The sequence below is a fragment of the Chelon labrosus genome (genome assembly GCF_963514085.1).
Source record: "Chelon labrosus genome assembly, chromosome: 10".
In the NCBI taxonomy this organism is placed as follows: Eukaryota; Metazoa; Chordata; class Actinopteri; order Mugiliformes; family Mugilidae; genus Chelon; species Chelon labrosus.
This window is the reverse complement of record NC_140360.1, coordinates 12,047,792-12,074,002: the sequence shown is the minus strand read 5'-3', so window position 1 is coordinate 12,074,002 and position 26,211 is coordinate 12,047,792. Positions and strand designations below refer to the sequence as shown.

The 26,211-nt window shown below is 42.2% G+C and overlaps 2 protein-coding genes across 2 annotated transcripts; one reads left to right on the top strand and one right to left on the bottom strand.

Moving 5' to 3' along the window:
* Positions 1 to 735: 735 nt before the first annotated feature.
* fam3a (FAM3 metabolism regulating signaling molecule A) lies at positions 736 to 10,228 on the bottom strand. The gene is made up of 10 exons (XM_084553465.1): positions 9,976 to 10,228; positions 9,542 to 9,573; positions 9,308 to 9,415; positions 9,165 to 9,188; positions 8,933 to 9,059; positions 8,543 to 8,601; positions 8,387 to 8,437; positions 8,187 to 8,271; positions 6,909 to 7,035; positions 736 to 2,019 (listed from the first exon to the last, which is right to left on the bottom strand). Exons 2-10 carry the CDS (start codon positions 9,552 to 9,554, stop codon positions 1,921 to 1,923), a joined length of 693 nt encoding a protein of 230 aa, XP_084409591.1. The 5' UTR covers positions 9,555 to 9,573; positions 9,976 to 10,228; the 3' UTR covers positions 736 to 1,920.
* Positions 10,229 to 10,467: 239 nt separating this feature from the next.
* Positions 10,468 to 16,644, top strand: idh3g (isocitrate dehydrogenase (NAD(+)) 3 non-catalytic subunit gamma). The gene is made up of 12 exons (XM_084553257.1): positions 10,468 to 10,549; positions 10,739 to 10,798; positions 11,819 to 11,916; positions 12,016 to 12,131; positions 12,236 to 12,296; positions 12,446 to 12,578; positions 13,307 to 13,440; positions 13,559 to 13,661; positions 13,757 to 13,903; positions 14,031 to 14,125; positions 14,246 to 14,306; positions 15,266 to 16,644. The coding sequence occupies exons 1-12, from the start codon at positions 10,469 to 10,471 to the stop codon at positions 15,365 to 15,367; spliced, it is 1,191 nt and encodes a 396-aa protein (XP_084409383.1). The 5' UTR covers position 10,468; the 3' UTR covers positions 15,368 to 16,644.
* The last annotated feature ends 9,567 nt before the right edge of the window (positions 16,645 to 26,211 follow it).

Here is a 26,211-nt window from a genome sequence, read left to right as displayed (position 1 = left end):
ACTTCATTTCCCTGAGCGGAATAACAAAGTGGATCTAATCTTAAACCTTATGTGTGACATAAAGTCAGCTAAGAATGACAGAATAAATATGAATGTGGACCTGTAACTTAGTACTAATTATAATAATGTAGCAATTAATTTTACTCACTTGCCAGTTCATTAGGTACACTGGCAATAACGAATGCATTCTAATATAACAGTCCTGCACTAAATCTCGGCTTTATGGCTGTTGTTTGTATTGCATTATTGTACTGATACGTTTCAAATATTTTTGCAACCCCAATTTAGTCTGCAGCACCACAAATTATATCACTTTTCTCAAGCCATTTCAACATAAACTGAACATTACAACAGTCGCGAAGCTAAGATGTAGTGCAGGACTGTTAGATTATAATGCATTTGTTTTCACTAGTGTACCTAATGTTTTGGCAAGTGGGTGCACTTCCTTATTCTTCCTCAGTAACTGACGGCGCGCTCATTTGACCGTCAAATAACGCATGACTCGAATTCCCCATGTTTTCTAGCAACACTTGAATGCCCCATAAGAAAAATCCAATGGAACAAAGAGTTTGATCGTGTTTGTCACTATTCCGTTACAGTCAACCGACTCAACGAGCACCGCGATGCTCTGCTGTCACTGAATTCACCGTCAAACCAGGAACACTCCACGTTCAGTCTGCAGCCTTTATCACCATCTGAGCATCTGCTCAGTGAAGCAGACGCCTTGAGCAGAATGAACCGAGTAACCTCCCTGTCAGAGACCGTGGCTTTTGTCGCCCCCTGGTGAATTTCTACAAGCATGACTCAAGATTACAGACCACACAATTATAGTGACATTATTTATTCATCGGTGTTGCCGCAGTACAAACACGGACCGTAATGATTTGTAGAAAAAGCTTTACACTTGGATGGCTATAACGGACTTCTACCCATACGCATAAAACAATATTTTATTTCTTTACATTTACTACATGTTAGACTTGAATACGTTCAAGAAGAAAAAAAAAAAAAGTACACAACCACACGTGTATGTTGAACCTTTAAAACAAAGCACTCAGTGGAAGGAAGCAGGCGTGAGATAACATTAAAACCATCCGTGGCGTAATGATGAACCCGCACAATTAATCTGCTGTGTTTAATGTTTTAAAATAAATAAAGTTTTATCAAAGGACAAGGACCTAGGCCTAGTATGCGTCAAGAAATCTGTAAACATGTTATCGACAACGGCTGTGCGTCAAGTTCTAAGGAACTACAGGGAACTAACACGAGGCATAACAATCTCACTGAAATATATATTACAGAATGAAAATATATTAAAGTCTTCAAATATATAAAAGTTCCCCAAAACCCGGTGCTTAGGACACCTTAAACTACCAGAGTAGCTCAAAAGTTTCTCTTCTGTTGACATGGATTGGGGTTCCCATAGCCGTAGTGTGAAACCAGTCAGGTGTGGCTTTCTGGAGGAGTTCAGACGCCTACATATCCCTGTTGCTCTGACACAGTATATTGACACCGTCTGGAAGGAAATATATCCATTTCCCTGAATGGCTCTGGAAGACCCGCACCAGTTGTAATCATTCACTTGTCATTGTTACACTTTGGTCATCTAACATTTCAAGTTTCCTTTACCTGACATCATCATTCTCATTTCTAAAACATTACTTCAGCTCAAAAGTAGCTCACAAAGCTTAATCAACAAAGCATCTACAAAAGGTTCCAGCAATTTTTAAATACGTCAAGTCAAGACAATCTTTGTGTTCGACTCTGCCACGAGAGGGAAAATAAAATGGTTAGTCATGGCCCAAATCTTCAATGAGTTCAGCCATTTAGCAGCTCCAGGGCCTCCTAACAGTCTTTCTATTTCGCTGACGCTACTCCAGGTCTTACTGTAATGCATGTAAGAGAGGGTACCGGGCAGAATTAAGCTTCCAGCGGAGGTCGCAGAGGAATACAGCCATCCATCTCCAGAGACTCGGGCCAGCCTTCGTACTTGTTGCTGCCTTTACTGTTTTTCATGCGCTAATGGGCAAAATCACAAGCAAACAGAAGTGGTGTCAACACAGAGCAGACTGGGATCATGTTCTCAAAGCATAATAGCTGCTGGATGATGGAGAGTACACAGAGTGCTGATCAAAACCTACATGCTTTTCTGTTGAGCTGACTCTGAGTTTTCCATGTCATGACTGATTTAGCAGTTATTAGTCATTGTTGGCAGCGGGCCTGGTTAGACTTGGTATTAGGTGGGCTGTCCACAAACTAGAGGGGTTAGCGGTTTGATCACATGCCAAAGTGTCCATGAGCAGTGCCTGGCACTTGTATGTAAATGTGTGTGCGCTTGTGTGAACAAATGGACCTACACCGATGAGGCATTACATTATGACCACCTTACTAAGATTGTGTAGGTCACCCTTGTGCCTCCAAAACAGTGGTGAGAATGTAGTTAGTGGGGGTTTTGGGTCCTATGGGTTGAGGGGAGGGTCCTCTGTGGGTCAGGCTTGTTCCTGTGCATCCCACAGATACTTGATCAGTTTGGGATCTAGTGAATTTGGACATCTTGTGCTGTTTTTCATGTTTTCTGAGTTGTTCCTAAACCGTTTTTTTGTGTGTGTCTGTGTCAGGCTGCATCCTGCTGGGGATGACTGCTGCCATCAAGGAGTGTCGTTGCTATGAGGTGGGGTACCTGGTCTGGTCTAGGTGGCTGGTACATGAAAGTAAGTAACATCCACATGAATGCCAGTTCAAAAGTTTCCCAGTAGAACACTGTATTGTCACAAGATGATCTATGTTATTTATCCAAAAAAGGTTTAAAAAAACGCAACTGGAATGGAGTTTTTTGAGAAGATGTTTCATCATTCATCCCAGTAGCTTCTTCAGTTCTCTGAAGAAGTTGCCTTTTTTAAACCTTTTTATGGATATACCATGACCTGGATGACTGAGGACCTTCACAGTCAATGTTCACTTCTCCTGTCAGTGGTTTTAATGTTGTGGCTGATCGGTGTATGTGTCATTTGAGCAGCTAAAGGTAGAAAAGCGCTACATAAATACATCCACCCTGAGTGACCTAACTAAAAGTGGCCAGAGTTTGAAATACGATCACTCAAGAGAACATTTGCATGTGGTCTGGGCTGCTTATTACCACTGTCAACACACAATGATGTGTGGTTTTTTTATCGATGCCATCTTTGCTTTTCAATATATCCTGTCATTGTATCTGTTAACTAACAAACTAGAATTAACAAATTAAAAGGACTGAATATAGAGTAGGCTGTGTGCAATTCTGTCAGCAATGTGTACATGTTGATGTATGCTCTGCATAGGGACGCTTTTAGGGTCAGCGTTATAATAAGAGCATTATGTGGGTCTCTAAAGAAGCTAATGTCAGGTCAGAGATTAATAACTTAACATGTCAGTGAAAGAGAGACGCCCCACTGTTTAATCCGTCCCACCATTTGCATCATATTCATGTGGGGACGCTGATAGATAGTGATCCCGTTTGATATGTCTTCTATTGTCTGTTAAAGCAGTATTAAATGTGGATTTTAACCAGTTTTAAACCGATCTGTCAAACGAAAGGTGTTTGTTTTTTGTTTTTTTTTTACCAAAAACCTTTTAACTACATGAAGTCATCATGGATTTTATGAGTTTTTTTATGAGTGTCTTGTATTTGGATTGGGACTCTAATAAACTTTCAACAAGGCATCCAGCACCGCAGACTTCAATACAGCCGTGATTTCCTTGGCCAGTGCGGCAATTCCTCTTTCGCTTGGATTCCACCTGTCAGCATTCCACCAGAGATACGCAAGTCCACGTGGACGTGGGCTAACAGAACAGCATGCTGTGGTACGAAAGAGGAATCATGGCTGGGGGGGGGGGAGGAGGAGGACTAACGAGGCTACACAGACCGGCTGACAGGCAGCTGACAGCGGTATGAAGAAGGAAGCGTGGAAGGAGGGGAGGGGTGCGACGGAGGCTACGTAAACTCAGGCTGCGCCGCCTGCCACTTCCCTCTATTATCTATTATCAACAGTCGCTGAGGAACAAAATCGATGAGCTTCAGGCGTGCGTAAAGTGCACACCGGAGTATAGCATTGATGGCAAACTATCCGGCTCAATCGCGACACACAGCTGACCGACAAAGCACGGGGAGGGGGCGTGTGCTTGTATCAAGACTCTCATAATAAGGGAATTTATTTGTAGCCTTCACATTGAACTGCTATCGGTTTCATTTTACTTACCACGGGAAATCCCGCAAGTTTTTATTACAGTAGTCTATACTCATCCTATAGCCAACATTAAGGATGCAACATCCTTGTGCACTGTTTCCAAAGCATTTCCCCTGATGCCCCACATTTTATACTTGGTGATTTTAATACTTGCAGTCTTAACAAGGCCCTTGGTCACCTTTATCAGTATGTAACCTGTCCAACAAAACATGGTAAGGTACTAGACTTGTGCTACGGCACTATAAAAGGGGAATCTAAATCATGTGCAATTGCGCCACTTGGCTCTTCTGACCATAATTGCGTCTTTCTAGCACTTGTTTGTCAACCGGCCCTCAAGAGAGGAAAAGTCGAATGCAAAGAGGTTGCTGTGTGGACAGAGGGCACAGTTCACCAGCTGAATGGATGTTTTCAAAGACAAAGGCACTGATTTAGACGAGCTAACGAACACTGTATCTGGATACATTTCTTTTTGTGAACAAATGATCATCCCCAAGAAGACAATTACAATATACCCAAATAATAAACCTTGGGTTTATTCTAATAAGAATACTCTAAATCAGAAAAAGCTAGCTTTCCTCCAAGGAGACATAGACCAACAAACAGAGGCCCAAAGACTGGTGAAGAATTAAATAAAGCTGGCCAAAATGAAATTTAAAGGGAAAGCAGAGGATGAACTCAGGAGTGGCAACTCCCACAATGCCTGGAGGGGAATTAAATCAATGGTGGGAATGCAGGGTAAAAAAAAAAAAAGGAACTTTTCAATCCTGATAAGCCTGAGCCTGTCCTGGCAAACGACTTAAATCAATTCTGTGGGAGATTTGACACACTGATAAATTGGCTGAATTCAGGGTTGCTTCAGAGGGCATCCAGATCCTTACGGATGAATTAGGGGTCACAAAAATGTTTAAAAAAAAAAGTTGTGGGCCTGACGGTATTAGTAGTCGGCTGCTCAGAAACTGTTCTCCATTTTTGAGTAACATTTTCACATTCATTTTCCAGCTCTCTTTATCATTACATAAAGTTCCCACGTTATGGAAAGAATCCGTTGTTGTCCCTGTGGCCAAGGTCCCAGTGCCAAAAACACTGAATGATTATGAACCGGTGGCACTTACTTCCTTAGTAATGAAAGGGTTTGAATGAATCATGAAGGGAAGCATTTTGTCGACGACACAAAGTGTTATTGACCCTCTCCAAATCACTTATCAACAGCGTAAATGCGTGGAGGATGCCACAGCAACTTTGCTAAATCTGGTGGTTGGACACTTGGAAGGAATGAGGACTCATGCTCGTCTATGTTTTGTTGATTTCTCATCAGCTTTTAACTGCATGCAGCCTTAAATTTTAGCTAACAGGCTCTCTGAAATACCTGGCTTTGACTCTGGTACTATATGTTGGCTGGTCGACTTCCTGACTATGAGGTCACAAAGAACTCGTGTCATTGGCACCCTGTCTGAAGCTATGACATGGTCTACAGGCTCACCCCAAAGGTGTGTCTTGCCACCTTTACTTTTTGTGCTGCACACGAACGAGTTTGCAGATGATCTGGTTATTGTCAGCCTCCTGCAGGACCAAGAAGAAGGGCACGGCCCTGTGATGGACAATTTCACTGAATGGTGCAATAATTCATGCTCACAACTAAACGTCAGTGAAAATAAAGAAATGCTTATCGATTTTCGAAAAAAAATCCACCTGTCCCAAAACCCACTTTCATTGATGGTACATCTGTGGAGACTGTAAGCCACTACAAGTATTTGGGCACCATCTTGGATGACAAACTGACTTTTTAAGGCCAACACGGACTATATCTGCAAAAAAGCCAACCAGAGAATGTTCTTTTTAAGGAAGCTAAGGGATTTTAGTGTTGACAGATCACTTTTATAAATGTTTTATTCATCCAGCTCCAGTCAATCCTGACTTTTGCAGTGATTTGCCGGTACATGAACCTTGGCATCACTAATAAATATCAGCTGGAGTTGATTGCCAAATAAAAAAAAAAAATCACTAGCACTAGCCTGCAGCAACTTGACAATGTTTATCAAACAAGAGCCATTCAGAGGGCAAAGGCCATCTTAGCCGACCCACATCACCCTCTGTTTCAACTTTGCCGCCTGGAAAGAGATATACCTTCCTTAAGAGGGCCAAATCAGACAGATATCTCAGAGCATTTGTTCCCTCAGCAGTAGGGTTTCTAAATAAACTTTAGGCATGTTTGAACTGTCCTGTTTTGTGGTACGAATTTGGTTGTCAACTGCTGTTGCAAATCAAGTTGCACAAACCGGGACAATAAAGACTTTCTAAAATTATGTCAGTGTTTATTTGCATCTAGAGCGATCCCTCAGGGCGCATGTCGATACCAGGTCTGAACAGGGCCTGAAAACACTTTTGTTGATGTTTTTCAACACATGCTGCAAGTTTTCAGACGGATAAATTCCTGTTTTCTTGTAGGGACTTTAATGCACCAACTTTAGAAAGTTTCATATCTGATGATTTCACTGTACCAATATGTCGATAACAATAAATTATTTATCATATCGCATTACCTAGTGATATTGGTGCTTGTTTCTTGATCTTTGGCATTGTACTTTATACAGTGACACAAGGAGGATACTTTCTACTACAGGATCACATCAAACTCTAGCCTCAGCCATACTGTTCATTATTAGTTATAACTTTAACATACTCTACCTGCTCAAAGGGACTCTTATTTTCAATGCCCTTGGCTCCAACGAACACCCAGCTGTCTCTGAATGCCAACTCCTTCACAGCTGTGCTGCCGAGCTCTTCAAACAGTCGGCGAGCCTCGTCGTTCATCCTGCCAAGAGGAGGAACTAGAATTAGAGGCTGAAAGCATCCGTCAACCAGTTTAAGTTTTCATCCATGATTGCTCTCATAAATGTAATGTGTGATTTATAAAGGGGATGTTTTAGCAGAACATTGGGACGTCATAGTTGTTTGTCTCGTTGTGTTAGCCTTGAGACAGACTGACGACCAGATTAGGGTGTACTTCTGCCTCTTACCCATCGCCAGCTGAGACAGGAGCCAGGCACGAACCAAAATCACTAGAATCTAATCACTTTTTCTTGGAGGCCATTGGAGTCTAAGAAACTCGCTCAAGGTGAAATTCCCCAAAACACAATTCCTCTAGCCACATCCAGCCGTCGTTGACACAGAGCCATGAAAAGGTGAGTTTCATAAACAAGAGGTGCGTTTACAATGTAGGCTATAAAATGCCAGTTATATAGTTTATATTCAAGGAACCTACAGTGTTGATCACTTCCTGAATTCTGATGATGAGGTGCTTCAACACAACACTGGTATTCATCAGATAATGTTACCTGTAACCACAACATCCACAATGAACTGAATCATATCAAATGAATGTGACTGGGGGCTTTGTGAATCACAATTTACAACCCTCGTCTCATTTTACAATCCTGATTTATGATCCTGCAATTATTGTTCAACTGAAAGGCACATAGTGTTTAGTAGCCAGCTCTGGTCATCCAGAGGGTATTTTGTCTTAAATATTCTTGATTGCAAGTTGTTCTGTGGAAAATTTCATTTTACAGTGTTAAATCGCAAATATCATTTTTTTTTTTTCAGACTCTAAGCTCCTCATGTAGTAATGTTGCAAGGTTTATGCAACATGTTTTTACTCGGCATGTTTTTCAGGAAGTCTGAAGAAATCTATTCACTGACTAAGTCTTATACAAGTGGAGTGTACAAGGTTGAACTTGACTGCAAACATGACCTGATATGTACTACCTGTCCAGTTTACAAAACTAGCATTCAATCCGCTGTTGTTTAGCATTTAAAACACATTAAGTTTATTCTACAATATGGTGTTACACTATTATTTATAACATGAAGCATCCTCAGGTTTAAAATGGCTTTGGTGTGTCTAAGGTGAAAAGGGAACAATGAGTGCCGACTTGGATCCGGTAGGACATCGTGGATTCTTACTTTGTAGCTGCATCATCAAAGGAAGCCACGAACACAAGGGTTCCCTCGTGAAGCGGCCGGAGAAACTTCAACAGGTCAGCAACGTCTGAAAATTAACATCAGATGAGTCATGAACTGTGGTTTATTGGTTGTTACTGCCCAGCCATGTCTGCCGCCAGATGTGAAATTCATGCTAAACAGCGATGTCTGGTTTTTATTACCTCCTGCCCACATATCAAAGGTTTTTGTCTCCAAGAGCTCGCCCGTCACCCCTGGAGCAAAGAAACATCAGTAAGATGTTAAAATGCCACGATTAGAAGTATAACACAATATTAGTACGATGCAGTCTATAGAAAGTTGAAGAATGACAGGCTTACCATTCACTAAAGCTATGTTTAGGCCCCTGCCAACATTGTTCTTCACGCTACTCACTAACCTATCAAACAGAAACACAAACCTTAAACACACAGACACATGTATTAACACAACTTTTCAGAGAACCTGACACTATATCAACACGTGTACCGTAAACGAATCAAGACTAAAGACAAAACCAAAGAGATGAGGGACCAACAGACTGAAACAATACTTGCATTCAGCTCCCCAGACAGACTTGAAGGCCCGGTTATGACAGCACAGAGGGGGAAAAAAACAACAACAGAGTGTGAAACAAAAAAAAAACAAAAAAAAAAAAAGAGAGAGAGACAGCAGGGGAGACACAGACATAGGTGAGAAGAGAGAGGAAGAGGTAAGCTCTGAAGTCTCACATCTTGTCCTCCAAGCAGATTTTGGGGCCAATGACGTTGGCAGCTCCAGACACCAGACGGAAAGCCAAATGCTTTGGTGGACAAGGGGCTGAGAGGCCACATTTATACCTCCGAGGGCGGGGTTCAGCTAAAACGTATAAGAAGGATTGATAAGACAGAAGATGAAGGGGACAGCTTTACCAGGATGAGACTTGATGAGAAGAAACGTGTTGCATGAGTTCCTCCTACTTACCAGGGGTTGGTCCCTCACTTGTACCTGGAAATGAAGAGGTTTCATAATTAAGTAATTAGTGATCCTCTCTACTTACCATAGATTTATAGTCCTCAGTAAATACTCTGTGAGTCAGTTTAACTGTTCCTTCCAACTTTTCTTACCACTGAAGAAATGGCGCACAGATGAAGCTCCGTCCCCTCCAAATAAAGTGTTTGCTAGCAGCCACGTGAGCCCCACCAGCAGCAGCACAGCCACAGTTCGCAGAGGGCCTGTCGCCAGAATCAGGATACACCAGTTCAGGGGGGGGGGGGGGGAAAAATAAAATAGATGCATGGGCTCACAACCAGATCAACAAGTTCTCACTAAAATATTCTCAGAAATTTCACCCCCCCCACCTGTTAACCTCATGATTCAGCGTCTCATAGACCTGGGAAGAAATGAAAACAAAAACAGCAATGTCAGGGTTGTTTACAGTGAGTGCTTGCATAAGTAAACTTGATTGTTGTGAAAGTGTCTATTTTCAAATGATGTCGCAAGAAGTTATAAATAAAAAAGTGCAGTTAACAAATTAAAAAGAATTTGGGGCTTTTAGAAATTTGAGGCACTACTGTTAAAAAAAAAAAAAAAAAAAAGACTGTTTAAAGTTTAAACACATGTAAAATCTTGAATGAAGACTGTTTTTTCTTACAGTGGCAAAGCAAGATGGCTCTGCAGAGATGACGCTTTAAGGTTATGACATGAACCCAAACCATGGTAAATACAATGCCACAAAAATAAGTCCTTAATATTAACCACTTGTTTGAGGAAAAAATATATAGAAATCACCTACTTGGTCAACGCTTATGGCGAGAGTTGCCGTGTCTTCTCGTCTCTCTTTCACGGGATGAACGATAATGAGGAGCTGTTGCTCTTGCTCACCCGGGACTATTTCCTCCGCTGTTTCCTCATTGAGACTTTTAATATAAACGAGATTTTTCACTAAGGATGCAGAGCGAAGCCAACACGCTCAGTCCAAGTTTGATCACCGTACATTTAACAAGCGTGGAAATAAACTGTTTTTGGTCGAGTCTTCCGGATAAACGGCCAACCCCTGCCCGTGAGCGCGGAGTCTGCGCGAAAGAGATCACGTGACAACATAATTTTGAATATTTTAGCGATTTATTTTTTTATATTATTATTATTACAAACGTGTCTCATTAAATTGTCACAAAACATACCACAAAAAATAAATATTAACACTGACCAAAATAAATTAAAAAAATATATATTGCACGGGCACAACATCTCCTCCGCGTGCATGCTGTTACTGCTTCAAAATCAAGATGGCTGCCCACAGTGCTGTGCTCTCGGTGTCCAAAATCATTAATCCGTTTTGGGGTGGACGCCTTGGAAATACCGTTAAAGTAAGACAATATACGTTGCTTTCGTTATATCGGTTCTGAATGTTGGCGTGTGGCTCTAGATTAAACTCCGTAATCGTATCTATGCACAAGGTCATCCAGTAAATAACTGGGAAGCTAGCATACTCCGTCCTCATCTGTCAGCTGGTCTCCAAAACGTGTCTATTTGTTCGTGCTTTTTTTTCCCCCCAGGTATTTGGAACAACCCTGAGCAGCCACAGGAATAAGGCCGTACTTACTGTGAGTCACACAGTGTGTTGCATGTGATGTTGTCACTTTTAATGCTGAATTAGTACATTGTGGTGCTGCAATGCTGTAAAATCACTGCTGCCCATTAAACACTGTATTTCCAAGAGGTATGACTCTTGCACTAAACTATGACATGGGCTGGGTAATTGATGCACCTGTTTCATTTAAATTTGGGAGTAGTTAATATTTTTGTTTTTCTACTGTCATGGGAGAGAAGAGGTTGTAACACCACTATGTTCACCACTATTTGTTCTTCTGCCCAAATGTCAAACTGACTGTGGTCCTTCTGCTTTCCTTCATGTTCCTCTCCATCAACAGGGAGAAAACATTGTAAGTAGTCTACTCTTCTTCATGGTTCACTACATTACAATCCATGCATTACATACAGGAAAGAATATATTAATATTTTAAATATGCTAGTCGTGGGATAACACATTATTTGGACTGCACATGATCTTAAATGTAAGAATGTAATTTTCTAATGTAATTGCAGAAACTTTAACTATTATATCGGAATATAATAACACTATTAACTGTTGAACATTACCTTCACATACTTACTTTTTGTTACTTTGGTCTTGTACTGTTAGTTTTGCATTTTCTTAGTCTGATAATAAATGAAATAGTTATAAATTGTGTGTGTTTTTAGCATGTACCACATTTCCTAGCAGTATTGTCTTTTCATTCCACTACAATAATGTCTCAATCTAGAGTAAATATTAGTCTACATTAATATGTATTGTTTAGTGGTAATGTGGTAAGCAGAAACCACTGTGAAACCAATTTTTAGCTGATTAAATACAAGAGAAAAATCCACAATATCTTTTTTTTATAAAGTGCAATTTAAAGGTGGTGGTAGGGAAATCATCTAGGATATACTGAATGGTAATGAATCTCCAATAATGCAAATATATATATATATTAGTGATTTGCGGTTTAAGGGTTGAAAAATGCAAAATAACAAGTATTATTGTTTATTTTTGTTCAGTGCAGTTAATCATACGTTAAATGTCAATGTTCCAGCCCCCTCCTGCAAAGTATGGAGGCAGACACACCGTGGCCCTCATACCTGGAGACGGAATCGGTCCGGAGCTACTCAATCACGTCAGAGAGGTTTTCAGGTTGGTGGGAGTTAAAGTAAAACAAAAAACTGTTCAGAAGTGTCAGCTACTGACCTGTGACGATCGAATCTATTGTTTGTTTTTGTCATCATGCTGCAGGTTCAGCTGCGTGCCAGTGGATTTTGAGGTGGTGCATGTCAACTCTGCTGTGGAGACTGAGGACGACATCAATAATGCCATCACTGCCATCCGCCGTAATGGAGTTGCCCTCAAAGGTAAGCAAGCCTGTTTTAATCTGTGTCACAAACAGGGCTCAGCTGTCATTTCTAATAAAACCACGATTCTATAGTTTAACAAAATTCCATGACTCTCCTGATAGGTAACATCGAGACCAAACATACCATGCCGCCGTCTGTCAAATCCAGAAATAATCTCCTGCGGTAAGTTTAAATTAAATCTTACTTCCCTTTTTAAAGCTCCTCTTTTGTGCAGTGGCTCATATTTATACCATTATTTAACATTTACTGCCATGTGACCCTTTGCTTTTTTACCCCTTGCCCCCTTCTCCTTTTATTGTGTGCAACAACAGCACAAGCTTAGACCTGTATGCCAATGTGATGCACTGTCAGTCCCTCCCTGGAGTCCAGACTCGCCACAAGAACATTGACATCATGATCATCAGGGAGAACACGGAGGGAGAGTACAGCAGTCTGGAGCACGAGGTCAGACAGAACGGAAGAACAATCGATTCTATCGTCTCCTAAAAAATACATACTCCTTTAAAGACCCCAGTTCCTGCTCCTTTTTGTTCCATTGTGAAAGTGGAGTTGAGTGGCATCAACACGCTATGACATGCACCAAAGTTTTGTGCCAAGTGAGATAATTTTGCCAAACTTACTCATGTGGTAATCTGATGCACTTGATCAGTACTTATCTTACACCATTTTGGCTAAAGATGCTAAATGAACATTTGACACAGTTTATTAGTCAAATATCGTAAATCACACTTTATTAATAGATTAACCATGACATTTTCTAAACTGCTTGAACAATACAACAATTGTACAAGCCTGGCGGGAATTCTGGCATGTCAGGCATGCCAGGATGTTTACCCTCTGTATTGTGCAGAAGTGACAGAAGTGTATGTACATTATGATGTTTAAACATCCAAGAAGGATCTCAGTCACGCAAATAACTCGGAACAAAGTTTAACATTGCCAGCTGCTTTGTGTGAGTCAATATTACTGTTTTTTTTATTGCTCAGTTTCCAGTGAAATACTTTATTACACTCAGCTTGAATGTCATTGTTAAGTACTACGTTGTAGAGGCGTGCTTTATGGGTGTTGCTATATTTACTCTGGATACTTATTGGTCTTTCAAGTCATGCTCGTTCAGTTAGTTGAACTTTAGTTCTAATGTACTTGTCACTGTCCTCACTGACTTCTTGCAGAGTGTATCAGGGGTAGTTGAGAGTCTGAAGATCATCACCAGGAACAACTCCTTGAGGATTGCTGACTATGCCTTCCGTCTGGCACGGGAGAAAGGTCGCCGCAGGGTCACTGCCGTACACAAGGCTAACATCATGTAAGTTAGGCTCTGGAACATGTATCCTGTCTGAGTGGCCTGACCCTCAGAGTCTTGACATAATACAGTGAGTAACTTTGTGCTTAAAATGTTGAGAGTGTCCTTTCTGCTTCCACAGGAAACTCGGTGATGGCTTGTTTCTGCAGTGCTGCAAAGAAGTGGCCTCTGGTTACCCTGACATCACATTTGACAGCATGATTGTGGACAACACCACCATGCAGGTGATACATGATAACATGTTAATGCGTCCAAGGAATGTTTGGAAATGTTCCTCGATCTGGATAATTCACCCGTCGCTGCCTGTTTGTGTCTGCAGCTGGTGTCCAAACCTCAGCAGTTTGATGTGATGGTGATGCCTAATCTGTATGGGAACGTGGTAAGCAACGTGTGTGCTGGCCTGGTGGGAGGACCTGGACTAGTGCCTGGGGCGAATTATGGCCGTGACTATGCAGTCTTTGAAACCGTGAGTGGTTGGGGAATTAGCATGCTCGAAGGAGAGGGTTCTCTCCAGTTTTGAAGGATGAAAAATGAAGGAATCATGTGAATTTGATTATTGTGCAATTCAGAGATTGATCTATTCTGCATCTCAGGCCACCAGGAACACGGGGAAAAGCATTGCAGACAAGAACATTGCTAACCCTACTGCCGTGCTCCTAGCTAGCTGCATGATGCTGGACCACCTTAAGTAAGCTTTACCACACACACATAGCACAAGTATTTTCAGTACTGCTGTTTAATCTGAGATATAATATCATGACTGGGTATACTAGAAATGTAAACGATCCTTTCATCTGCACACTTCCAGGCTTTATGATTATGCTACCTCTATCCGGAACGCAGTCCTAACCACAATGAATGAAACCAGGGTGAGTCCTCACCTGTCTGTCACGCTGCCATAATGTTACAAGGCCATTGTTATTCAATGTAGAATTGAAGCCCCCGGTGGCAGGTCTGGCATGCTTCCTAGACGGCATCACAATACATTCACACAAAGCGGCAACGTGCCCTTTCACCGCCACTGAGCTCGTGAAGTTCTACACTTCATGGTATCTGAGTTTTCATTGTGTGGCATTAATTATAGTCCTTGAGTTCTTTTAAAATCTGATCTGGCTGTTATCTAAAGAAAAAGCAAGTGTACTTTATTTCGAAGTTGGTCTACAAATACAGTATATGACAAGGGACCCATTCTACAAGGCTGAAGTTTGATGGCTTCTGGTAATATGTTAAGTGGGAAAAATACAAGAAATGTTGGCTCATAGATTCCCCTGCTGATTACTTGCATCAACACGATTATTATGTTGTGTTACAAATTAGATAATTAGGTTAAATGTGTGCTAATTTGCATATGTTTCTTGAGGAGGAATGTGAACAATGGATAAACCAAAAGTCAGACTTTGCTGACATTTAAGTGTCTCCTACAGTGCAGATTTTGGATGTCTGTTTTTATCACCCCATCAATCAGAAGTTATTGCCAACGGCCAGAACAAAAAAAAAAAACCTCATTAAATATGATAAAAAATCAGTCTTGCGAATGATATATGAACAAACCTCTCTGTCAAACGGCTACAGATATGAAGAAAGATGAAATAAGAAGGTTTGATGAATGTAAATCCTACTCGGCATATTTTCTAAAAATGTTATGTTTGCATATACAAATGAGGCATAGTCTAATAATTTAAGCTCCCATAGATAAAGTGTCCATCAGTCTGAAAGGAAAAAATGCCCAAAACCCTCATAATTAAGCAGAGCATTAAAAAAACTCGTGTTGTTGCTTGTGTTGTCTTGACTATGTTTATCAGCATCCTGTGTTTTTATTTTTTTGCAGTTGCACACAGCTGATCTGGGAGGTCAGGGCACCACATCAGAGGTAGTCCAGTCTGTCATGAGGATCATCCAGAGTAAAGGACAGCTCATAACAGAGCTGTAATTGGCCACTGTTGACACCACACAAACGCTCACATTTGTCAGTGGTGTGAATTTAAACAGATGTCTCTGTACCTGGGACAGGTGGGACAGCTGTGCAGGATATCCTGGCATCTGTTTCCATAGCACCGGGTCTTTATTTTTTTTTAATGTTCACACGGCTTACTGACTACTTCACTGTACAATCAACCCTTTATCCACACCTGTGTGTTTCACATTTGCGGTTTGCTTTTGATAAAACTCCATTATCACTCGTGTTGGAGGATAAATCTTACTGTAAAGGATAAGTTTTATTGCTGGAGTTCATGAGGTGCATTCAGATGAAAATCTGTCTCCTTTATAGGTTGTTATGCAACACGTCGTGTGTTGGGAGTCAGAAATATAAAAAAAAAAAAAAATCCGCATACATCGCCTTCTCTACAGTCTTCATAGTGGATTATTTATTATTCAGATTCTGAATATGTAACAGCCAATTAAAACGTGCAATTTTCATTTAATGGTTCAGCTGTTTTTTCATCATGTAACTTAAATCTCAAGTTGCCTATTGTATACTGTTATGTCCTCAATGTTCACATTATGTTGACTGTACATTAAAAATGGTATCGTAGCTGTTTCATTTATACTGTATCATCATCATCATCATCATCATAGGAGGAGAATATCAAGTCAAAGTCGATCATCTATGCTTCTGCAATAATCACCTCACTCTCATACTATTGTCTTTAAGTCAAAACAGATGAGGACTCTTAAAGCCTGATGTGAAAAGACGGTTTTTGTCATGTTTGTGGGTGATCATGCATACTGTATAACACCACTGTTACCAATAAATAACTATTGACATGTTTTTGTGCAGAGGTTTCAGTTTGAAGCGTCCCTCAAATCAGTTTTCTTAAGCCTAAAGTGAAGCATGTTAGTTTATTAAAAGACTGAATGAAATTAATGGCTCAGCACAACAGTTCCGCAGTGTATCCTCCCTTGACACGTTGTTTTTATAACACGGATGTCTTAGACTTGTTATCTTGATTCCCTGTCTCTGGTTCAAAGAGGAGTTCTGTCCACTGGGCTCCTGCTGGGGATAAAGATTATTTTGCTCCAAATAAGATAAAGCTCAGTGATCCGTCCGTTTGTTTTAAAATTTCACGCTCCATCAGCGCCTCACTTTCAACATTACATGGCAAGTTGCTGTTTTGCATTTCATCACTAGGTGGCAACACCAGTTTCCGGACCTGCCTCTGCTGCACATGAACTTGTAGCTAAAGTATTCACAGCTGCATGCATGTGTGCTCCGGTCCATGCCCTGTCCGATGGGGACAAACAAAGAATGTGTGAACTCCTTCTGTATGTGTGTTATTATTGCATTAGGAAAAAGCTGCAGGGCGATTGGGGATGCAAGAATTTCTGTCAGGCGGAGCGCGCCAGATTACCAGGAACATTAAGATTATTCATTTTCTTTTCATGTGATTTCTAGGAATCTTGTCCCCAGAGTAACAGCTGCTAAGTCAAACATCCAAGATTTTGGCTTTGGGTTTGTTTTGAAATGATTCATTTAGCACAAAACCGGACCATTTATCATAGTTTCACCTGGTAAAATCACTCACTGTTCACCGAGCTATTTAAAGTGCGCCGACCACACGGTCATGTGGAGAGGAGGTGCCTGGGTCCTCTGAGGCTGCAAGGAGGAGAAGAAGACAGATGTAAGAATGGTGCATCATTCAGAGCTGACCTCCTACTCACATGTATTGTACAAATAATTGCAGCCTGCCTCCATTTCCCCGTCAGGGCCTGCAGTTGTAGAGGCACATCCCAGCGTAATGGTACTGGCCAATTTATCATCCGTCCACATCTGTGGGAAAGTTACAAACTGTTCCCTCTGTTTGCACATTTGCATACTGAGCAGAGAAATCCTCCGAGATGAGGGTCGTTCTTTTTTAGACTTAGTTAGGGAATCAGCCGTCATATGCAATTATGCAGCACGAGATGTGCAGGAAATTGTTATGTGTGTACTCTGCCAATTGGCTGTCTTTAACTGTTTTTACTCCCCTCTTCATTCATGCCAGTTACTCCATCTCATAAATGTCCTCCCTCAATTTCATATGAAATGCATCTCTCTCTCTCTTTTTTTTTTTTTTGTACTCCAAGAGGTTCGTCGCTCCAGAGCAGCTTTTTCCAATCATCTTCTTCAGCTCAGGCTGTTTACCTCACCATACATCAGTCCTCATCACTGTACATAAATTAGACACCCTCTCCGTGGTCACCCCTCACCTCTCGGCCTCTCTCCCTCTGCTCTGTCCCCTCCGAAACCTCAGCTGGAGCCGGGCCATGAGGCTAATGGCGATGCTTTTTTGGACTTAGCAGGAGATGTTTCAACAAGCCACCGGCCATCTGACCTTTACGGGTCACCGTTCAATCAATCCTTACGAAACCTTATTAAAACCTGCCGTGGAGTTTTTTCGTTCCAAGAGTTGGATTTAAAAACGTCGGGTTGTCCAAAAATACAAGAGGAATTATCCTCACTTTAAATCAAATTTGGTTTTATTTGCTGAGCTATGCGGACTTTCATATGTTGTGCTCGTGGCACTGGAAAAATCATATTAGAAATACTTAGCACGATTTTCTTCTTTCCACAAAGAGTGTGCACTTCATGCGCTGGAAGACCCAGCGATCTTAAAAGAGTTCATATATGTTTACAGCGACTATAATCACCCACAGTAATGAGGACAAAGAGCTGTTTCTACAAAGTGAACATTATAACCTCTGTGATGTTTTAATGTAGCACACACGTTACGGTTTTCCTAATAAACTGGAAGCTGAATGTAAACTCCATCCTGTCTCATATCTGGAATATAACGACCCCATAACTGAACATACTAACTGACTAGCAGGATCAAATAAAGGATTATTTTGTCCTATTTTATTTTAAACACAATTTCAGGGATTTTGTTTAATTTCCTAAACTCCTCACTCTGCTTATAGTCACACACACTCACACAGATGTGTTTTGTCTTTCCAGAACTCGCTAAACCTCCAGCTGCTAGCAGTTTTTTTTTCTGTTCTCCTCCTTCATCCCCTCCTTCGTTCTCCTCCTCTCTCTGCTCTCTTTGATATTGTTTCATCTGCCTCTGACGTTAATCTGAAAAGTCAAGTCAGACCACAACTATGACGCCGACCTGAAAAAGTGCGTTTATTAATGGCCATAATTCTGCCCTAGATAGAGCAGATAGGGTGTTTCATAAAGTTTCCAAAGTCTTTCATCTCCTGTTTTCTCTCTGGGCCTCACCTACACACAGCTTTCATGACTTCACATACACCATACATTGACTTGCAATGATTAGAACTGCAATAATAATATAACCATAATCACTACATTTCCAACAGTTCTCACCTTAACCCAAAGTTTACCGTAGTTGATCTTAAACCAAGATTTTATTAAAACTTTAAACTTACATTGTGGGGACTTCTTTTTCCAAAAGATACAAATACACACTCCCCGTGTATTAGTCTGGTGTAATAAAACATCCGCTACATCACTTCCATTACACATGGACATGCTCTCGTTCTCCGTCACACTCTCTTTCATGTTGATCAGCGCTGCTACAGTGCAGGTGATTGTAATCAATCATTGTGCCTCTGATAATCAGAGAACAGCTGCATCCAGTCAGTCAGCTCTACTCTCTGTTAATGGGGCTTTCGCCCCCTAAAAGCTATGGCTTAGCTACATTAAGCTACGTCAGAGGTCAGCTATTCTCTGTTACCGGGTCTTGACTCTGTGTGTGTGTGTGTGCTTTTTTTGGGGCCTCTCTGTGCGTCATCTTGGCTTCTCCCTTCATAGGGAACTTCGGCGTCTTCGGCAGCAGTGAAGGCGCTAATCAGAGGGCAGGGAGGGGAGGTTAGAGAAGGATGGCATGCAGAGGAACGAAGGGGAGCGAGTGTGGATGTAGCTGCAGGAAGTGGGAGGATGAACAGTATGAAATATAGCTCATTGATAACCTGTAAGTTCACTGGGAAGTTCATTTTTGAGACACTTCATCGGTTTATCTTTCAAAATAGTCACACAAATCATCAGACTCCTATCAGCATCTGTATCAGGAGCTTGGAATTTTTACGGAGCTCAGGTTTTCACACCAGAGGGATGCCACCTAGAGAGATCATGAAACGCTTAGCGCCACAAAGCTGCTTGTCAATGACTGTCTGTTGGTCAACCAGCAGCGCATGCAACTGCCAGAGTCTATGTCTCAGCGTAAAGACACCAACGCTTTGCTTGAAACTGGGTCATCGCGGTAGGAAGTCCTACTAACTTGGCGACCCTGATACCGCTCTAAGCACTTAATAGATAGCAAGGGCTTCGCCAACTGAGCTCATAGTCAAAACACGTTTGAGAAGAAGCATACACACTTACGCAACTCCTCCAAACTGTTTCTTGTGCCATGTAGAGGAAATTTGTAAGTCCATATCGCGTTCTGTTTTATCTCCAGGGAGGAAACCCGAGTCTGCAGGCGTAGCTGTATGTGCGCACCGATATGTACAATGATTCTATGCATGCACATATCTTATTTATGTAAGCATGTGTGCAGATTTTTTCATGAAGCTATGCTCCCTGCTCCAGGAAGAGAAACCGATTCCACCTGCGCAAGCCCTTTACACGACCCTTCCCTGGTATTCTGTTCTGTCAGAGGTCCAGAGTGCTTAAATGTTGCACGGAGAAGGGTCAGCATGGATGTGGGGTGCTTTATTGCATTGTGTCTATATAGGATCCTGTCTGTCTTGCTCAATTTTCCTCAACCATCTTACAATATTTTTCCTCTCCTGGACACTAAAAGCCTCTTGGCAACGTGAGAGCGAGGAGAGTCTGTGAGCTATTTCTGTTCGGTTTCATGTTTATGGTAAATTAGTGGGATGGTGTTGCTTGCTGGGTTTTCTGAGAACAGTGATATGTTGGGGTTTGCTGCAACGCATTTCCATATGCACACTGGAGAGGAAGGCTAGAAGAGAGATTGATCGGATATTTATGTGGTATTTGTTCTTTCCGAACCCTTCTCCTCTCTTGCCAGTATTTCCTGTTCTTTCTCTTCTGCAGCCGTTCTCATCCTCTAATGCTGCTAAATGTTTTACAGTATGTGCTCTTGCTGTGACTTCAGGGGGCACTGCAAGAGTTACATTACATCAAGGCAAGCATGCTGCGCTCATGACAACCTGCATTACACTGCCCTGATGTCATTACAACTCTGCTCCCCTGAAACTGGAGAATCTTGGCACTTGGCAACCCCCCACTTTCCAGCTCAGCGTTCACCAGTTCAAAAAAGTGTGTTCTTCGCCGTTGCCAAAACAAAGCAAACTTCCCAGTGACACCTAAATAGTTTGATGTAATAAATCTATGGTGTGTCCTGTGACTCAGCTCGCAGCCCGCTCAGTGAGCGATCGTCTCCTCGGCCTTTCAAGGATCATCTTCTGCATGTTGCCAGACATATGCTATGAAAACCGTAAACATGTCAAACTAAAAGACATACAATTCCTCTCCCACCCTGACTTTTTTTGAACCTAAAGCCAAATACTTTCTACAGTTGTCCAGACGCTCTACTTAACAGTAGCTGTTAAAAGCAATAGCTCATGCCTTTTACTTAAATCACCTCCTTTTTGCTGTCTCGCACAAAGTGGCACCATTTCCTGATTCCTATTTGTTATTACCCCCCTCCTTTGTCTTGGATGTCTGAACAACCCTTTCCTCTTCACTCAGGTCAAGCATCTCTAAAGAGTTTTTGATGAAAACAGACTCCTGCAAATCCACCAGAAAACACAGCTTTGATTATATTTCCCCATTCTCTGTGACAGCTCGGCAGGACTCTTGTCTGTGCTACTCGTCGTAAACACCGTCTGGTTCCTGACTCAAATTTAAGAGGGGGGTGGGGGAAATGCCATTGTTTCAAAAAAATAACTAAAATGAAATGTGTTTCTGCCGACAAATATGTGCCGCATTTGTTCTAATGAAAAAAAGAAAAAACAAAAACGAGTGTGCCGAATTGTTCAGTGCAGTCAGGAGAACTGATTCATGGCTGGAGTGAATTTGTGGCAGGTTTTGATCGTGGTGGACCTGCTGGGAGATTGCAGACAGGAAGTACAGTGCAATTTAAACTCGCAGCCGGGCCACATCTGGCCTCTGGGCAGGCTAATCAGTGACATACCTGACCCTGTGCAAAGCCACCCGAGACGACAAAGATATGAAAAAAAAAATGGGACTAACAATGAGCGAGCTTCCATCTTCTCTTTTTATCTTGACATCTCTGAATAGCTCCAGTCAGCCCAGCCTTTGGGGAAGTCCAGAGGGATGGAAACGGTAAGGATCTCGTGTCTGACTTGACTGCTCTCAGTTGATATGCGGCTGTTAGGGTTTATCACTTAGGACATGCTTCTGAGTTGTAAATTCAGTATTAAAATGCTGGCACTTTTAATTGCGCCTTTCGATGTTAAGTTACGGGACGGAATGAAGGTGGAACAATAGGCGCAGTCATGTTTGATGACAAGCAGTAAGTTGCCCTTATATGTCCTTGATAAAGTGATAAACAGATTTTTTAAAAATATGTAACACTCCGTTTGTCTTCAGGAAAAATACTGTTTTTTTTGGCTCATGTGATGAAGATTAAGCACTTAGCTGTTTTCTACTCACGTTCTCGTGTTGCTGCTGCCGCAAGGCCTGACATCTCTTTCAGCAGGCACTCAAGTGCACATACCTGCCGACCCCTTCCCTTCACCCACATCAAAGCCTCATCCATGGCTTCCTATCATCACACTTCCTAATCTTAGAAAAACAACGCACAGAGCCCGGCTGATAATAGGCTAAGTGTTCGACATATGGCTCCATTTTTCAGATTTTGCTATGACCTCATACTGTAATTTCAACAAGCTCTAGTGTTGATGGTTTACACACCTCGGCTTTGGCAGAGAAAAGTCACACACACGGAGCCTGCATGGTGTTTAGTTTGTGTTGTGTTCTGGCTCATTTCACCTGAAGCAGGCCAGCGAATACTTCTTCTGCACTACACTATTAAGTGTTAAACTTAAGATATCAGTCGTTACGTGATTACACCAAATCCTGAAAGGGATTCTAAAATAAGATATGTGTATTTAAGGAGACAGGAGGGAGTATTTCCAGGAGGCAGAAGGAATAGAAACTGCGGGGTGACAGAAAAATGGCAGCAAGTCAAGACAATCAAGTAGCCCAAGCATTGATGCCTTTCATTCCATGTCAACCACGTGCACCACCGGCTCGTTTTCCAGTGAAACCCAATACAGAAATCAGCCGTACTAATCCCTGCTCTGGTCCACTAAACAACACACAAAGACCTTCTAAATATATCTCCTTGCATACTTGGTCATGTATGTTAAATGCAATACGTGCCCATCAAATATATATCAAGGCCAGTGGTTTTATTTGGACACAGGATGTCTTCTATCATGAGAAAGTCTTTTAGCGTCCACTGCAAACGACGCGGTTAGTATTTATAACTATGAAATGGCTCCGGCTAATTGCTTGCATGATGGCTAACATATGACCCCATGAGCCAGGCTGGATTGTTTATGTTGTACACCATATGACCTATTGTACACAGGATATCCGCTAAAAAGCTCAGAAGAATTGATGTTTTACTCTGCATTGCGGGCCTCACCTCAGTCCCTTATAGAGCATGCAGTCTATAGGTCCTACCCTTATATTGTTCTTCTGAAAATTGCATCGTGGCACACTGCAAAGAAATAACACTCAGTGTTTCACAACCATCAGAGCACAAAGGAAGTGGAGGAGAGAACAGCTAATCCTCTGTCGCTCACTGAATCTTGTCCTCTGTCCCATTTGGCCTTTTGATGCAGCATCTTCACTGCCCTGTCACTGCCTTGTCATCCAAAACGCAGGGGCCCCAACTGAACGGCAACAGATGTAGAAGGGAAGCTTGCACTGCCATGTAGTTTTGCCAATAAGATCATTCTGTCCTCCAAAATCTCTAAGTCTAAGTGACACCTCCTTCCCCTGAGAGACATGGAAGAAAACTCCTACACTAAGATCTTTCTGTGGCTCGAATAGTCAAACTGTTGACGGGTTTCCACAGCCCGTTTTGCCTTCCCTTCCTGGGAATTGAAAGGTCATGCTCCTTGAGAAGAAGCGATGGGAACGGTGCCGTAGACACGGTCGCACATGTGCATCTCGCCAGCATCATCTGTATCAGTATCTCTGGCACAAACAAATGTACGAGTCTAGACTAAGTCTACCAAAGTTAATCAGATTAGCCTTGGTTTTATGCTGACACCCTGATCCCAATCTGGCGTCAATACTCAATTTACACATGAGAGGGCTTCATTAAACAAACAGAAATAGGTGGACATGCTCTCACGCACACGAGCGTAGCTGCTCGTGCATAGTCGGGGCATGAGGGGAGGACCTCTGTGCAAATTAAGGGCTCTAACCCGACACCCTCTGCAGCACACTACGGTGACTGACACACTTAATGTTTCATTGACTGTAACAAGAGATGAGCACAATGTCCCCAAACAGTCCCCCCTCCCGTTTATATATTCATGATTATTTGTGTTTGTCTGTGTCTCTCTGCCTGCTCTCTACTCACCTTCGTCACGTTTCCTGTCACTTCTGCCTCTTTTTTTTGGCCATTTTTCCATTACGTGATGAGACAATTTCCTCCTTGGGCCAAAAACTTCCACCCTGCTCACCGTGTATTCTGTTGAGCTCTTTCCATCCTCTTTCATTTCTTCCATCCCTGAGACCCCGCACCCCCCATCCCTTCTCCTTTTTCTTGTTGAATAATGAGAGCCAGCATGACTTAATCAGTACCTCTGCAACTTTAAAATCAGGAAACACTCGGATCGGCGACTCGCAGCAGTTGCTCGCTAAATTATCTGAACCATACTTCAAAGCAGAGTGTCTGCTGGGGCTGCGTTATTTCCCGATAACACCTCTGTATCTGCGCGTATGTGCAATTATTTAGATAAAAGGTACAAAAAAAAACATTTTTTTTACTCTGGATATAAATATAGTTGGGTAATTGCGGAGATATTACTTGTGGTTAGTGCAATTTCCATCAAATTCGCTCCATTCTCCTTTAAAACATGCCTCCACTTGGTGTCTCTCAGGCCAAAGCAGCATCTAGCCAACCTTGGATTTACGCTGTCTGTCACACACAAGGGGGCTGATGCTATAAATCGCAATGCTGAAATAACCACGAGCAAGCCTTTTAACACACTCTCCCCTTTTAGCATGAGCCAGGCATTGCTTACGCTGTCCAGTAGTTACTAAATGGAATTACATTCAGCAACAAATCACCGTGTGACAGTGCATAATTGACATAATGGCCCCACTTAAATTATGACATGGGGAAGACTAATATTGCGACGTGGAAGGCCTCTGTGTGACACAAACACACAGGCGCATAGATACGATCAATCAGACGAAAAAACCACGCTCACATGTAAACATACCACAAGAGTCTCCCCATTTTTTTTTTTTGTTTTTCTCCCGCTATCCACACAGAGAACTATTCACCCCTTTTCCCCCTCTCTCCCTCTTCCCCGGTCCCTCACTCTTCCTGGGTTGCTCTGAGCTCTCCCCGCTGCCCCTGACACTGCGTGCATTCAAAACCTGTCCACCTTTTTTCCACCTCCACCGACAAATAAACACCATCGTCGCAATCATCATTAAAGTGTGACGTCAGGCGCGCTTCGTGCATGCGGGCCTGTGCATAATAAGAGGGCATGTGGAAAGATACATTCATGTAGTGAGCACCGACATGCACGCAAATATAAACACGCCTGCGAATTTGAGCAGAGCCGTTTCCACAGGGGAACACCGGGTTCTTATGTGAAGTAAGCAAACGAATGTTTTGACAGAAAGCACAACACCTCCCTTTAAGGCGAAATGATTGTTTGTGGGTGCGCGTTCACATTTGGGCTACAATCCGTCTTCCACCTTCAGTCCTCATTAGCCGAAACAGCCAGAGTGGACTTCCAATCTGGATTTACTGCGACTCTGTGTCGTTTATGTTGCTTCTACTCGCCATGAGTAGTACACCCACACAGGGGTTTCTCCTTTTTCTCCTCAGGCTTCCTCTTTGTCTGACTCCTTCTTTACGAAGTGAAATTAATACACCTACATTGTCAATGTGTTGGGGGTTTTTTTCCAGCTGCAACTCTTCGTCTTACGGTTTGCGCAACTCTCTTTCACTGAGTCTTTAGGGAACAGCAGGGATGTTCCAGGATTCAGAGAGATCTGTCTAAACAAATGGCCGCGGCTTATCTGGCGGTTGCTTCCAGTCCATCAACATCACTTTTCTCCTCACACGCTGCTGTTCTTAAGCTTTAAAAATCTATACGGCATCCAGATGTCCAGGTACACCACGTAGCCTGCTATAGGCGCCCTCCGAGGAAAATTGAGTTAACGGACTGCCATTGACCCCCCTCCTCCTCCCACTCTGTGTTTATACCCTCTCCTTTGCCATCAAGTATCAGTCAAGCACACAGTCCACTACACATGGCAGCTTAATTATATTTTGCCTAGAGCACTGGAAACCAGCTATTACTCCTTTGCTGAAATACCACCACCTGACCCCAGGTTCCCTATGTGTTTGTGGTAATTTCATCAAAGAGAAATTTATTTAGAAGTATGCGCCATGTTACCCAATATCAACTGAAAGCTCCTAAAACTGGGTTTTCGCACAGGGTCCCTCTAAAGAGCAGGACCTCGGGATTAAGTCATGGTTTAGTTTGAGTTTATTCTGAGTTTAAACTGTGTATACGTGACATACATGCAAAAATATACACAAGGCAAAAACACAAGACGCCGAGCAGAGCCGAGGC

What these genes read in the sequence shown, in the direction of transcription:
- fam3a (XM_084553465.1), bottom strand. An exon ending in TTTGATGATGCAGCTACAAA is followed by an intron (nt 7,036 to 8,186) that starts GTAAGAATCCAC and finishes TCCTCTTGGCAG; the next exon opens with GATGAACGACGAGGCTCGCC. An exon ending in ATAAGAGTCCCTTTGAGCAG is followed by an intron (nt 2,020 to 6,908) that starts GTAGAGTATGTT and finishes TTTGCCCATTAG; the next exon opens with CGCATGAAAAACAGTAAAGG.
- idh3g (XM_084553257.1), top strand. Translation starts at nt 10,469, where the DNA reads ATGGCTGCCCACAGTGCTGTGCTCTCGGTGTCCAAAATCATTAATCCG. An exon ending in CACGTCAGAGAGGTTTTCAG is followed by an intron (nt 11,917 to 12,015) that starts GTTGGTGGGAGT and finishes ATCATGCTGCAG; the next exon opens with GTTCAGCTGCGTGCCAGTGG. An exon ending in TAATGGAGTTGCCCTCAAAG is followed by an intron (nt 12,132 to 12,235) that starts GTAAGCAAGCCT and finishes CTCTCCTGATAG; the next exon opens with GTAACATCGAGACCAAACAT.